This window comes from Aegilops tauschii, chromosome 4, assembly GCF_002575655.3.
Source record: "Aegilops tauschii subsp. strangulata cultivar AL8/78 chromosome 4, Aet v6.0, whole genome shotgun sequence".
NCBI classification, from domain to species: Eukaryota; Viridiplantae; Streptophyta; class Magnoliopsida; order Poales; family Poaceae; genus Aegilops; species Aegilops tauschii.
Genome location: NC_053038.3, coordinates 460,253,614 through 460,268,343, shown reverse-complemented (window position 1 = coordinate 460,268,343; position 14,730 = coordinate 460,253,614). Strand labels below are relative to the sequence as shown.

The window sequence follows — 14,730 nt, the reverse complement described above, 5'->3', positions numbered from 1 at the left end:
GCTTGCAGACACGCTTTGGCAGTTGAGATTGCGTTCACAACAAGCAAAGAAGAATCCCGTGAGATGGACTTGAAGAAACCCGGCCAGGTCATAGGATGGGCAATCAAATAGGGCGTGTCAGAGAATCCCGCTCGCCGTGCTGCATGGGCTTGGTTCCGTGAAACAAATGGTGTGTTGGGTCATTGGGCAGGATCCACAGACTTTCAACTGAAGCGTAATCAAGCGCGTGACGATCAAATTGAACGTCTGATAAGTATGAGAAATATGTTACCTGTTTAGAAAATGTGCCGTTGAGCATGAGTTATTAGTTTCAGCCGATGTCATCCGAACCGGGTCATGTTTTAATAAGTTTGAACATGTATTATTCGTGAACGTAATGAACTATGTTGAATTGAGTTATGTATGTGCTTGCGAGATGATCATTTTAATATTTGATAGAATTGGGTATATTATGCTAACATTCGATAAATGGGGCAAAACAGAGGGGAAAAGAGGAGAGAAGGAGGGACCAAACCCTACCGTCCAGGGCGCTGGCGTTTCTCGTTACAGAAAATATACACCACCCTACCACCACGGTCGCTGGCGGTAGGGTACAGCAGCCTACCGCCAGGGCCTGTGGCGGTAGGGTTGTAAACTCTGAAAACAGAACACTCTGTTCTATTCTATCCCTCTTCTCTTCCCAGCACAACAGTTTTTCAATAAGAATCATGAAAAATCACAGAATATGATGACAAACTGAATTCATTCACGACACCTTGCAAACATTTTCACACCAAATTCAATACAAATGGCAAATTCATTCACGACACATGGCTTCTTGCCTTAGTACTACATAGTTCATGATAAATTTGGCATGGCTTCATCCGGTTACATGACGAGTCCATCGAAGCGAAGGCTTTACTGAGTCATACGGGGCCATTTACCCTTCTTGTCACATGCCTCATCCTCCTCTTATGCCTTGCGAGCTTTTGCAAGCTTTCTTGCCCTCTCCTCCTCACGAGCAAGCTTCGCTTGGCGCGCCCTCTCCTCCTCGCGTTGCTTCCGCTCCATCCTCTCTTTCTGACGACGCTCTTTCTCCAAGCCTCTTTGAAACCTTTCTTCGAACAGCCGCTGGCGCCTAAGAGCATCTCCAGCCGCGCCCCCAACAGGCCCCCCAGGCGACTTTTTCGGCGCCGGCGCCAAAAAATGGCCCAGTCGCGCCCCCAGGACGACGAAAAGCGCCGGTTCGGCCCTTTTTTCCGCCCGGCGGCCACATGCCGAACCCGGCGCGCTAGGGGCGCTTGGGGGCTCCGGCGCAAGGGAAAAGCGCGGCTGGCCCACGCCGTCAGGTGAAAAGTCAAGATTTTCTTCCCCGACTCGCCTCCCACCCCCCGCGCTCTCGGCCGCCACTAGGTATATCCCGGCGCCGCCCCGCCGCCCTTCACCGGTAGATAGCCATTCCCCGCCGGAAAAATAGCAGAGGTTCGCTGCGGCAGTCCCTCCGGCACCAGCTGGGCGTTTCCGGCCGCGGAGGGGCAGTTTAGCGGCGGGTGCACGCCCACCGCGCGCAAGGTGTTCGGCGATTTGCCTGCCTCGGCGATGGACTCGGATGACGAGGAAGTGCTCGCCGCGCTGCTGGAGGAGGAAGCCGAGGCCGACGTCCAGGAAGAAGAGCATCTCATGGTGCTCGCCGCCCTCGCCCAGCTGCTGGCGAGCAATGAAAAGCCGCGGCGAGGTGGCTCGGCGCCGGGGCGGGTGAAAGCAAAGAACCGGCATCATCTCGAAGGCTACTGCATGCTCTACTCCGACTACTTCGCCGATGCTCCACTTCAGGGCGACAGAACATTTCGGCGCCGTTATCGGATGAGCAGAAAGCTTTTCCTCAGGATTGTGAATTCCATCCGGGAGTTCGACAACTACTTCAAATGCAAGATGGATTGCACCGGCAAACTTGGATTCACCTCCATCCAGAAATGCACGACAGCGATGAGGATGCTTGCATACGGAGCTCCCGCTGACTCACAGGACGACTATGGGCGCATGGCCGAGTCCACCAGCATAGAGTGTTTCTACAAGTTCTGTCGGGCAGTGGTGGCAGTGTTTGGACCGCAATACTTGAGAACACCCAATGCGGAAGACACTGCTCGGATCCTAGCACAGAATGCAGCAAGAGGATTTCCTGGGATGCTTGGAAGCATCGACTGCATGCATTGGAAATGGAAGAATTGCTCATTTGCTTGGCAGGGGATGTACAAAGGCGCCAAATGCGGTTGCAGTGTGGTACTTGAGGCGGTGGCCACACGGGACCTCTGGATTTGGCACTCCTACTTCGGTATGCCAGGAACTCACAATGACATCAACGTGCTGCAGTGCTCTCCTGTCTTTGCCAAGCTTGTTGAAGGTCATTATCCTCCGGTGAACTTCGAGATCAATGGGCGGCACTACAACAAGGGGTACTATCTAGCTGATGGCATCTATCCGAGATGGTCGACATTTGCGAAGACCATCAAAAACCCTGTGCCTGGAGGCAAGAACGCCTGGTTTGCGAAGATTCAGGAGGCTTGCAGGAAGGATGTCGAGCGGGCATTTGGTGTGCTCCAATCTCGATTTGCTGTTGTCCGGTACCCCGCTCAGACCTGGTCGAAAGATCAAATGTGGGAGATCATGACGTGTTGTGTCATCTTGCACAACATGATCATTGAGAGCGAGCAGGAAGAGCCAGTGTTTGACACTGAACCATACCACAGGCAGGGTCCTCTTGCCCAAGTTGATCACCAGCTACCGGCAACCTGGACTGCCTACCTCAGTATGCGTCAGGAGATCCGAGACCCACAGGTGCATCATCAACTGCAGCAAGATCTGATAGAGCACCTATGGAGGCTCAAGGGCGACACCGGGCGCGACGTGTGATGAAATATGAGTTTTTATTTGTTAAACTATATAATTTGTATTGAACTATTTGTTGTTGAACTATTTTGTTGAAGTATTTGAATTTTCTGTGATGAAATATGTGATAAAAAAATATTTATGTTGATAATTGAACGTCGAGCCACGGCGAACCACGCCGAATATGGGCATATTCTCGTCCATATGGGCCTTTTTCGCCGAAATGGGGCTTCAAAAGTGGGCCAAAATCGGCGACTGGGGGCGACGACTGGGTGCAAAACCGCCCCCAGCGCCGAACGAATCGCCGGCTCACCCCCAGGGGGCGATTTTTATGCGTCCTGGGGGGGCCAACGGCTGGAGATGCTCTAAGACAATCTTCTAATTGGTCCTTTTGGATATCTTTTGGCACTTCATGATCTATCCAGCTGAAGTACTTGCATAGAGGAGGCGGTGACTGCATATAAAACGGATGTTAGTGTTGACACACATTTTAACACATTGTTGAAGCATTCCACCATGTTGCTTGTCATGTCCCCATATCGCATACCTCCTTCATCGTAAGCGCGTGACCACTTTTCTTTATCCGGCTCGTGCCTAAGCAAGAATTCTTTCCCCCCTTTGTTCTTCTCCAAAGCCTTGAGGAGTTTATCATATCGGCTTTTGAATGTGTCGGTGTTGAATGCAACGCAAACAAGGGTAAGGTCTTTGCAAAACTCCTTGCTCTTGCATGCTCGGTAAAAGTTTGCAACAAAGTGTCTCATGCACCAACGGTGTTGAAGCTTTGGAAGACCGGGAATATCAACGTCTATTGCTTTGAGAATCCCATGATGGCGATCCGATATAATGCATACCTCTCGCTTGCCTATCACCTTGGTTCTCACATGCCCCATGAACCACTCCCAATTATCATCGTGCTCCGAAGGCACCAAGGCAAATGCCACCGGCAACACGTTATCATTTGAAGAGTGGGCCATCGCCACCATCAATGTGCCCTTGTATTTCCGGTCAAGAATGTACCATCTATAGACAAGACCGGGCGACAATACGTGAATGCCTCAATGCATTGTCCAAAGCTCCAGAAGGCACGACGAAACACTCCATCAATTGACTCCACCCGATGGCGCATTCCCGAGTTTCGATGAGCAATGGCTGCCAACATCTTGGGAAGAATGTTATATGCGGCCTCATAATCACCATGCAACATCCTAATAGCATTTGCCTTCGCCATCCATGCCTTCCCATACTTGACCGGGTATCCGAAAAGTTTCTCAATCGAAGACATGAGAAACTTGACCTTCACGGTTGGATCATGTGCTATTTGATGCAACAATTTGTATCCTAGATACTCAGACGTGAGTTGACGGTGTCCTTTGCTTCGGTCGGCCCTATCCGGGGGTACGCACGTGTGAGTGCCAACATGACTCTTCAACACCCATTGCCTGGTTTCTTTGATTTTTCTACCGCGGACCATCCATTTGCAACCTTCTTGGTCACATTTGACTGTGTACCGAAGTTTTTGATTTGAATGACCAACAACAAACGGCCTATGGTTCCTAATGGCATAGTCACACAACCATATCTTGAACTCTACCAAGAAACCAAACTTGATGCCTTTCTTCAAATGAGCATTCTCATCCTCATTTTCTGGTCGAGTATCACTGAATTTGGGGCACGGCGTTGGCACAGACAACCAGAATCTCATCCCACCGTCAACGACGGCATTGTCTGCAAGACTCACATCCCTAAACAACGGCGGCCCTCTCTTCTTGCCGGTCACCTTCTTGTAGATTTCATTTTCTTGCGCAGTCAACCCATCCTCATCCAACTCTTCCTCCAGACCCTCGTCATCCGAGTTATACCCACACATACGGTTATAAGGGAGGGTACGGTCCATGTCTTGTTGCCGCACAATGACATCCAAGTTACCAATTGGATTGTAATGGATCTCTTCATTCTCCGAGTAAGCATCCTCTTGAGCAACAATAGCATCATCATCAACATGACCACTAGCATCTTCTTCAACATGAGGAATAGCATCATGACGGAGTACTATGGCGCTAGCATTGATATGATCTTCATTGGGTTGGCTACTTGGTGGTTGGCTAGAACAATTGGGGACATACACCTCGGCACTATCATCATGTCTGGGGGAGGATGCATTGCGGTTGAGATCAATTTGCAAAGGAGGAGGAGGATCAACCTTTGTGGCAAAGATCTCAAGAGACTTGTCTTGTGATGCGTCTACTTTTTCCTTGTACACATTCCAATGCAATTGGGAGGTGATGGACATACTCTTTAATCGGGAATTTATTTCCAATCCAACGTCATACCTCCCAATAAGCTTAACCACGGCATTTGAGTCATTCCAATGTAAAACGCTTCTCACTTTAACTACAAGATCATCAAAGCTTGGACTTGTGTCAAAAACCATAGCCTCTTCCCCTTCATCGTCATTTCCAAGCATAAATGTCGACTTGTCCAAATAATGAACATTTACGAGCTTATGCATCTAAGAAAGTGGAAACAATATAATCAATCCATATATGTCATCCAACCAACACAAATGGACAAATGAACTAAATTTTGTATAAATTGGACAAGTAACTACTATTCATACTAAGTTAACCTAACCATTAACCCTAACCCTAACCCCCAACATAACCACCATAACCCTAACACTAACCCCTAACATAACCATAACCCTAACCATAAATGCATCATAAATGCACACAACAACATCAACACCTAGGGTTTGCAATAAATTGACCAAATCAACACAAAATAAAGATCTCAACCAATCAAAAGGAGGGGGAATGGGGGAGGTACCTTGGGTGATGAAAATGCTCTGAAATCTCAAGCAAGTGGAGTGGATCTAGGGGGGTTTGTGAGGGGGGGAGAGGAGCTGAGCACGGGGAAGAAGATGAGTGGGGAAGAAGAGTGGTGGTGGGGCCCACAAACCAGCCCCTCCCCACCTTATCCACCACACATGACCCTACCGCCAGACGGTCTGGCGGTAGGCTTCAGTAACCTACCGCCGTACCCGCCGGTGGTAGGCCCTTTTCCATGTCAGCGCCTGCCAACGGCCGTCAGTCGTCGTCAAAGGACCTACCGTCAGAGGGGACGGCGGTAGGACGTGCAAACCTACCGCCAGACCCCCTGGCGGTAGGCAAAAGGGTCAGATCCTGAAATATTTTCGAACGGGGTCAGATCCTGATTTTGTTTGTAAAAAGGGTCGAAACACGAAATTTTGCCACGGAGAGGGGGAGATATGGGCGCAAATGGCTGGCGTACGCGCGCGCAGGTACGTCCCGTCCGGACGCGAGGCGAGCGCCAGCGCCAGTGGGCGGGATGGTTTGCACTGCTCTGCTCTGGTAGTTGGGGCTCGGGATCACGGACGGTGGCCTGGCGTTTCCGGGGGAAAACGGTGTGACCACGGCACGCACACGGACGCGGTGATCGATCATGGGGAACGGCGTGCACTGCCTTTGCGACGTGCGTGCTTTGGGTCGTTGGTTCAGCCTGGTGGGCCGCCGCCCGCCTGTGCGTCCACTAATGAATCGCCTCCGATCTCCCTCTCTTTTCCTCCTTTTAATCCGCCTCGCCCCGCTTTTGCACAAAGGCGCTCCATCCTCTCTGGTGTTTGTCGTCAGTGGCCGGGGATCGGTGGGCGCGTGTGTGCAACCATCCTGATCCGATCCATCCTCGTATGTCCGTCCACTGACGCCTTTGCCTTTGCCTTGGCCTTGGCCTGGCTGCCGCTACACACGCCTACACCATGCCTACATCGGTGTAACGTAACCTGTCGTCGACCAGCATTTCCAGGCTCGGCCACGACGAGTGAATTCAATGCACTTAGTACTGCATAGTAACGACCTCTCTAGCTAGGCTCTCTCTAGGCTCCTGTGCCACCGTTTAGACACACACAGGAATGCGGCGACGGATGGATGGTCTCTTCCTTCGTCCAACCGCGCTCTGCTCGCTCGGTCACTCTCGTCCCATGTGCCCTCGTCCAGAGGCCTCGCCGTACTGAAAGATGCCTTTCTCTTTTCTTTTCTTTTCTTTTTTTCCCGTCCACGTTGCATCAAAACGGCCGGTAACCAACCAGTCAGACTTCCCAATGTGGAAGCAGCAGCAGCAGCGAGGCTGGCTTGGCTACACCGCCGTCTGTGTAACAGGCAGCAGAGCCGGTGGTGCTTTCGCTCGCCACTTTCTTTTGTTGGAATGGGACGAAAGTGGGTTTCGGTTTCGTTGCCAAACACTCAACGCGCGAGCATGGCATGGCCGGTGCCTCCATTACTGCATGCAACCAAGCTTAGCTCCTAAGCTACATCCACAAGCACAGCACTACAGTACGTTGCAGCCTCGTGGCTGTATCTTATACTCAAAATGCGCTTACAATTAGTTGCCAGTAATCATGTTTTTAATAAACAGACAGAGTGTGTACTCGCTCTGTGACGGAAAGACGAGCCCGATGTCAGTGGCTCAGCATGGCAGAGCTGGCCACGTCTATCTAGGTCATCACCATCACACACGGAGGAGGGAGGCCACCATGGCATGCATGATGAGCTGCCATCTTTGTACGGTACCATTGCTGGTGCTACTACTCCCCGCTGTCCCACACATCCACACGCCTACGGTGGGTGGGACTCTTCTCTTCTCTTTTCTTTCCCTCCCTCCGTCTTCTATCTCTCCGGTCCAAGCAGTTTCACTCGCTCGGTGTGCGAGCGAGGGAGAGGAGAGAGAGATTATAATAGCACGATAGGCCAAAAGCTCCAGTGAGCCGCTGCCCCCACTGGCCGACGCTCCTCCCAAGAACCTCGCCAAGGAATCCTAGAATCCAAGAAACCCACCAACAAAACACAGGCCAGCCAGGAGCAGCAGGTCCGTCCGTGGTGGTGGTGGAGGGAAGAAGACCAGTGAAGACCACGCAAGGCACAGCCGCATTTGCGTGTGCCCGTCCTCGCGTGTGTCTTCTTCTTCCTCCTCCTCACCGTCCCCTCCCACCACCTTCCCGGACAGTGATGGCGCGGCGGTGGGCGGCTGCGGCCCTGCTGTGCCTGGCCGTCTTGGCGGCGGCGGCGGCGGCGTCCGTGCTGGCGGCCGCAGTGGAGGGCGCGGTCACCTACGACCGGAAGGCGGTGCTCATCAGCGGCGAGAGGAGGATCCTCTTCTCCGGATCCATACATTACCCCCGGAGCACCCAAGAGGTAGCCCAGCTGCTTTCTTCGGAAACCGTCTCCTTTTCCTCTTCTTTTCTTACTTTTTCCACGGGAGTTTCTTGGGTGCTTAATGGCGCGGTTCGCGGTTTCTTGCTTGGTAGAGCTGCCATGAAAGAAAAGTGAAATGCCGCTTGCTTGCCCGTACGTTTTCCCCTCTTTGCTTTGCGCTCAATGCTTTCAAGCGACAGATATCGACATCTCCCTATCCTTGCGGATCCCTTTTCCTAGATTTTCTCCAAATGCTGCTCGTTTTGCTTGCTCCTGCGACCATTTTTGGGGCATTTTGGTTCCCCAGCACCGCTAATAATAATGCTGTAGCTTGTTACTAGATTTTTGTTCACATATTTCCGAATCTCTGGCTGATTGACCGAGCACTGACTGTCCATTGACGCTACCCCTATGCATCAGATGTGGGAAGGGCTGATTCAGAAGGCGAAAGACGGAGGCTTGGACGTGATCCAGACCTACGTCTTCTGGAACGGGCACGAACCAACCCCCGGAAACGTACTACACTCACACTTATCATCACCTACCATTCAGACATTCAGTGTGAGCTGCTATTATAAGAGATGTGGAATTCCAGTGGTAATTTTCTCGCTTGCTGCAGTACAACTTCGAAGGGAGGTACGATTTGGTCAGGTTCATTAAGACGGCCCAGAAGGCCGGGCTGTTCGTGCATCTCCGCATCGGTCCCTACATTTGCGGGGAGTGGAATTTCGGGTGCGTATATTTACTCCTTACCACCACTTGCTAAAAATCACCACCACAGTGAAAATAGACTACTAGTCCGTATTATTTACTGGCATTGTGCTGCTGCTTCCAGTTTGGTGAATGCGTGTGATTTGCTTTCGTTTGTCACTTGACTTGTGTGACTTGTGTCTGTCCACATGCAATTTATGCAGCGGCTTTCCGGTCTGGCTGAAGTATGTTCCGGGCATCAGCTTCAGGACGGACAACGAGCCTTTCAAGGTCCGTGGGAGTCCTCCACAATTTCTGGATCTTGTCTGGGATGCAGGTCTTCTTTTGCTTAGGTTTGTGGCAATGCCCCTTTGTTTTGTTTTTGCAGGCGGCAATGCAGGGGTTCACCGAGAAGATTGTGGGCATGATGAAGAGTGAGGAGCTCTTTGCTTCCCAAGGTGGCCCTATTATCCTTTCTCAGGCAAGTGTGTATAAACATTCTCTTCGAGCTAAATGCATCTTTTTGACATGGCATGGTTGTTTACTGCATGTTGAGATAGTTGCCAACTTGCCATTGTACATAACGCTGAAATAAATAAATTTTCTTCCATGACACGCGAAACTGCTCATTCATTTGTTGCAAGTGCTCTACTTATTGTCGCCTTCTATTCTTGCTTGAAATTAGTGATTCAGCATTTCTCAACATGGTTTGTCTTAATCTGCGTATTTTCCCTGGTTGCTCATGGTGTTGCCTGTTGTTATTTGGAGTGCAGATTGAGAATGAGTATGGGCCAGAAGAGAAAGAGTTTGGGGCTGCTGGCAAGTCATACAGTGACTGGGCGGCAAAGATGGCCGTGGGATTGGACACCGGTGTGCCGTGGGTGATGTGCAAGCAGGAAGATGCACCAGATCCAGTGGTATGTTAATCTTGTCCCATGTCGAATTAAAAGGATCATGGCGCAAATGTAGCAAATTGATGATTATTTGGCATCTTAGATTTTTAAGGGTATTTTTTCTTCTTTCTTTTTTGGTCATGTAAGTTCACATGTTTATTTCTGTGAGCTCAGTGCAGGTTATATCCATAAGGCATTCCATTTAGTGTTTTAGGTTTCCAAAATATCTGGTTCCAGTTTGTATGCAGAATATAGTACATTCGTTTTACAACTATAATCAAATCAATTCCAATCAGTTTGTATGCTACATCCTGTCTCTCTTGTCGACCTAGTAGTTCAAATTACATTTAACTTGTCCTTTGTACAGATAAACGCATGCAATGGTTTCTACTGTGATGCATTTACACCGAACTCACCTTCCAAGCCTACGATGTGGACTGAAGCTTGGACTGGTTGGTAAGTTATCTTTCAAGGGAAATATCCAATCTACTGTGAAAAATATACAGCTACATTTTTCATTGATGCAGTTCACATGTTCATCGTTCGGATTCTGTTCATTTTAGTGTTTCTTTGTACAATTGCATTAATATGAACAATAATGTAGGTTTACCGAATTTGGTGGGACCATCCGTAAACGACCAGTTGAAGATCTTTCATTTGCTGTTGCTCGCTTTGTGCAGAAGGGTGGCTCTTTTATCAACTACTACATGGTATGGCAGAAAATAAGTTGTATATATGCTTGTTACCATTATTAAGTTTTCTTGAAGCTTCCTGAGAGGAGATATTCATGGTCAGTGGTATATTGCTTTTTTTCTGCACAAAGTATCATGGTGGAACAAATTTTGGGCGCACCGCTGGAGGTCCCTTCATCACCACAAGCTATGATTATGACGCCCCACTTGATGAATATGGTAAGTTTAGAAATATAGAGTTTTGTTGTCAGTATGATCACTATCTGTATCTATTATTTGTCTATTTTGAGCATAGCGGTGACTTTTGACATATAAAGAATTGAAGTTTTGCTAAATGGGCTAGATAATTCTTACCCAAACTCTGCTTTGTTACTAACCAGGACTTGCAAGAGAACCGAAGTATGGACATCTTAAAGAACTTCATAGAACTATTAAGTTATGTGAGCCGGCATTGGTTTCTGTTGATCCAACTGTGACTTCCCTTGGAAGTATGCAAGAGGTTTGTCTTGATTACCATTTCCCATCACTGAAGTGCATATATCCTATATGGCTTGATCTGTCACTTACATTTACAACCTATAATTCAGGCCCATGTCTACCGATCTCCATCTGGTTGTGCAGCCTTTCTCGCAAACTATAATTCTAACTCTCATGCAAAAGTTGTCTTCGACAATGAGCATTATAGTCTTCCACCTTGGTCAATCAGCATCCTTCCTGATTGCAAAACAGTTGTTTATAACACTGCAACGGTAAGTTTCACTTGTGCTTATGCGGATGGTATTATGTCGTTCTCAGGTCTTATTATTTCAATCCATTATATGAGGAGTTTGTTTAGCTGGTCCAAACTGTTATTATCTCCACAGGTTGGTGTTCAGACATCTCAAATGCAAATGTGGTCCAATGGGGCCTCTTCAATGATGTGGGAGAGGTATGATGAGGAGGTTGGTTCACTCGCAGCTGCTCCGTTGCTCACCACAAGTGGTCTACTGGAACAGCTTAATGTCACGAGAGACACCAGTGATTATCTTTGGTACATGACCAGGTAATTGCGACACTAATAAGTTGCAGGTCTCTATATCTAACTTCATTGGAGTTTCATCTGTTTGTACAACTTTCCTACGGTTTTCTGTTTATGAAAAATGAGGGACATGTCTTTCATGCTTTTTTTTAGAAAAGGAGGATTACCCTGGCCTCTGCATCCTTTCACGCTGAAACATAATATGCTTAAAATGATTATTGTAGTGTGGATGTAAGCCCCTCTGAGAAGTTTCTACAAGGTGGCAAGCCTTTGTCTCTCTCTGTGCAATCTGCCGGCCATGCCTTGCATATCTTTATCAATGGACAGCTACAAGGTTTTCCACTTGAAACTGCTCTCTTGTCTATACAACACCAGCGCTGTGGAGACTGAATAGTGAATAAAATAATTTTTATTCTGGTGTAGGTTCTGCTTCTGGAACCAGGGAAGATAAAAGAATCTCATACAAGGGCAATGTTAACCTTCGTGCCGGTACTAACAAAATTTCACTGCTGAGTGTTGCTTGTGGGCTACCGGTTCGTTCCCTCATCACTGCATGAATTTATAAACTTACAGCTAATAATCTTGCATATATGACTGAACTATTCTTGTCCCTGTAGAATATCGGGGTTCATTACGAGACATGGAATACTGGTGTCAATGGTCCTGTTGTGCTTCATGGTTTGGACGAAGGTTCGCGAGATCTGACCTGGCAGACATGGACCTATCAGGTGAGTGCAGCATCTAGTAACTTCTTTGTTGACTAATTTGTGTTTTAAGTAAGAAAGAAGGTAAATAAATGTACCTTTATCCATTCTAGGTTGGTCTGAAAGGTGAACAGATGAACCTGAACTCCTTAGAAGGTGCAAGTTCAGTTGAATGGATGCAAGGATCGCTGATAGCACAAAACCAAATGCCATTGGCATGGTATAGGGTAAGAAAAAAAACCAATCTATGATAGGAGCCCTTTAGAGGTTTAATATGTTCAATCCCACTCTTACAACTGCTTGTTTTAATAGGCATACTTTGATACTCCAAGTGGTGATGAACCGCTGGCTCTGGATATGGGTAGCATGGGTAAGGGACAAATCTGGATAAATGGACAAAGCATTGGACGGTACTCATTAGCATATGCAACTGGGGACTGCAAAGATTACAGTTACACGGGGTCATTCCGGGCAACCAAATGTCAAGCAGGTTGCGGTCAGCCGACACAACGTTGGTAAGACCATTTACCACAACATTTGAACTAGAGATAATCAGCCTGCTGCCTCATCTTTTTTTAGTATCCAAAATCATACTGCTTGATACTTGTCTTCCTTACCATTAAAACTCTTCCAATTATTTTTTGGTTTTTGCCCTTGTTAGTAAAGTATTGTTGCTACTGCATTGACTAAATTATTCAAACTGTTATATTCAGGTATCATGTGCCAAAATCCTGGTTGCAGCCATCTAGAAATCTGTTAGTTGTTTTCGAGGAACTTGGCGGGGATACTTCGAAGATTTCCCTTGTGAAGAGATCAGTCTCAAGTGTCTGTGCTGATGTATCAGAGTTTCATCCAAGTATCAAGAACTGGCAGACTGAGAGCTCAGGGGAAGCTAAGCCTGAGTTACGCAGGTCGAAGGTGCATCTAAGATGCGCACCTGGGCAGTCTATTTCTGCCATCAAGTTTGCAAGCTTCGGGACGCCCTCTGGGACTTGCGGAAGTTTCGAGCAAGGGGAGTGTCATTCAACAAAGTCACAGACTGTTCTTGAGGTCAGTTAATTATTTTCGGGAATTTCAGACTACTTGAATTTTTGTCTCACATGGAACTTGAAGGAAACATATAACTCTGCTCATGTTCACATTGTTATGCTACTGGCTGATTTTTCTTGTGCTGATTTGAACAGAAATGCATTGGGAAACAAAGATGTGCCGTCGCCATCTCCCCCGACAACTTCGGTGGAGACCCCTGCCCGAATGTGATGAAGAGGGTGGCGGTCGAGGCTGTGTGTTCTCCTGGTACATAGGCGACTCCTTCAACTAGACTAATTTAATGACGGCGTGGCCTTGTGCGTGACCGATCGAGCACACAGGAGGTGATGTGGAGACGAGAGTTCAACTGTAAAGTACTACCGACTCGATGTAGACGTGGCTGGAGGATTTAGAAGGTCATTTCTAGCATATTCCGATTCAGATTAGGGTTCGTGCTCTACCCTGCATCTCCATGAATTGTTCAAAAGCGACCAACTGGTAATTTGCGGTTGGTCCTAGATGGAGTGTAGGGAGAGCAGAGGCAAAAGATTGATGCATTCTTTTGCTTGGTATGTTTTGGCTGTGTCATCTTTCTTGAAGAAGAGAAGATGCTGTATCCTTCCTTTTGAAAACACTTGCTTTTAATTGTGCATGCTGTGAGCATGAACATGTTGCTGGTCGCTTGCTCTTGGCTCTGGAGTTGTGTTTTGCTGGTGATTTTGTGCTCGACGAGCCTGAAATCTGAAGGAAATTTCATTGTCATGTAAAAAAAAAGCAAATGGCAGGAAACATGGTAAATACTCCCTTCGTCCCGAATTACTTGTTGTAGAAATGAATGTATGTAGAACTAAAATACATCTAGATACATCCATTTTTGCGACAAATAATTTCGGGCGGTAGTTATCAACATGACAGTTTCCTGTCTGAAGCGACTAGTAAGTCCGGATGAAGAGAGTAATCAACTGAAGCGACAAGTAATTTCGGACGAAGAGAGTAATCATCGTGACAGTTTCCTGTCTGAACAAATATGAATGGTGTCTCAGTCTTAAAGACAGTGGACTGGCTGCCTAGTGGTCCTTGCTAGTAATAATCTTTGCAGAGTCCGGTGCCAGACAGCTCCATCATGGAGCCTCCATGACCGACAGAACATTATCCTGGAAACCATAGAGGTGGACCTAATAATGAAGCTGAGTTATTGATAGGCAAGTATGTATGAATCTGGATCCTCTAACATACATAAGAGAAGTTATAATACCCTAACTTGCCTTCTTTCTCTCTATATGATTAAGGCTACAATGACTTAAATGAATTTGCAAATTACAGATCTACTGTGTATATTTATAGTAATTACATACAAACAAAATGACGATGAAATAAAATTAATTTTATCTATAGTAAATACCAACAGTAAACAACCTGCTAACAAACAGTCCCTGACTTTCCTTCTCTAAGTTAGAGGATCCGGTTCCCCGGTTCCGAAGGGAGATCGAATCCTCTATTCTTTTTCATTAAGAAAAAGGACCCCGCGGAAGCTACCACGCCCAACCCAACACAATCATGCATGCGGTTGGGGTTGGATGCCTCTTCTTTTTAGAGGACCATCATGCCATGCGTTCAACGCTAGAGCATCCT

General features: G+C 47.6%; 1 protein-coding gene across 1 annotated transcript; it reads left to right on the top strand.

Moving 5' to 3' along the window:
• Window positions 1-7,533: 7,533 nt before the first annotated feature.
• On the top strand, window positions 7,534-13,787 carry LOC109751464 (beta-galactosidase 5). Its single transcript, XM_020310345.4, has 19 exons — window positions 7,534-8,072; window positions 8,493-8,588; window positions 8,692-8,804; window positions 8,987-9,053; window positions 9,151-9,243; window positions 9,536-9,679; window positions 10,023-10,111; window positions 10,260-10,365; window positions 10,479-10,566; window positions 10,728-10,846; window positions 10,935-11,096; window positions 11,211-11,389; window positions 11,590-11,699; window positions 11,789-11,898; window positions 11,983-12,093; window positions 12,183-12,296; window positions 12,382-12,584; window positions 12,783-13,119; window positions 13,254-13,787. Exons 1-19 carry the CDS (start codon window positions 7,887-7,889, stop codon window positions 13,371-13,373), a joined length of 2,547 nt encoding a protein of 848 aa, XP_020165934.1. The 5' UTR covers window positions 7,534-7,886; the 3' UTR covers window positions 13,374-13,787.
• The last annotated feature ends 943 nt before the right edge of the window (window positions 13,788-14,730 follow it).

Coding starts and splice junctions, on each gene's coding strand:
- LOC109751464 (XM_020310345.4), top strand. CDS start 7,887: ATGGCGCGGCGGTGGGCGGCTGCGGCCCTGCTGTGCCTGGCCGTCTTG. Junction 10,847..10,934: donor CCCTTGGAAGTATGCAAGAG/GTTTGTCTTGAT, acceptor CCTATAATTCAG/GCCCATGTCTACCGATCTCC. Junction 12,585..12,782: donor GGTCAGCCGACACAACGTTG/GTAAGACCATTT, acceptor TGTTATATTCAG/GTATCATGTGCCAAAATCCT.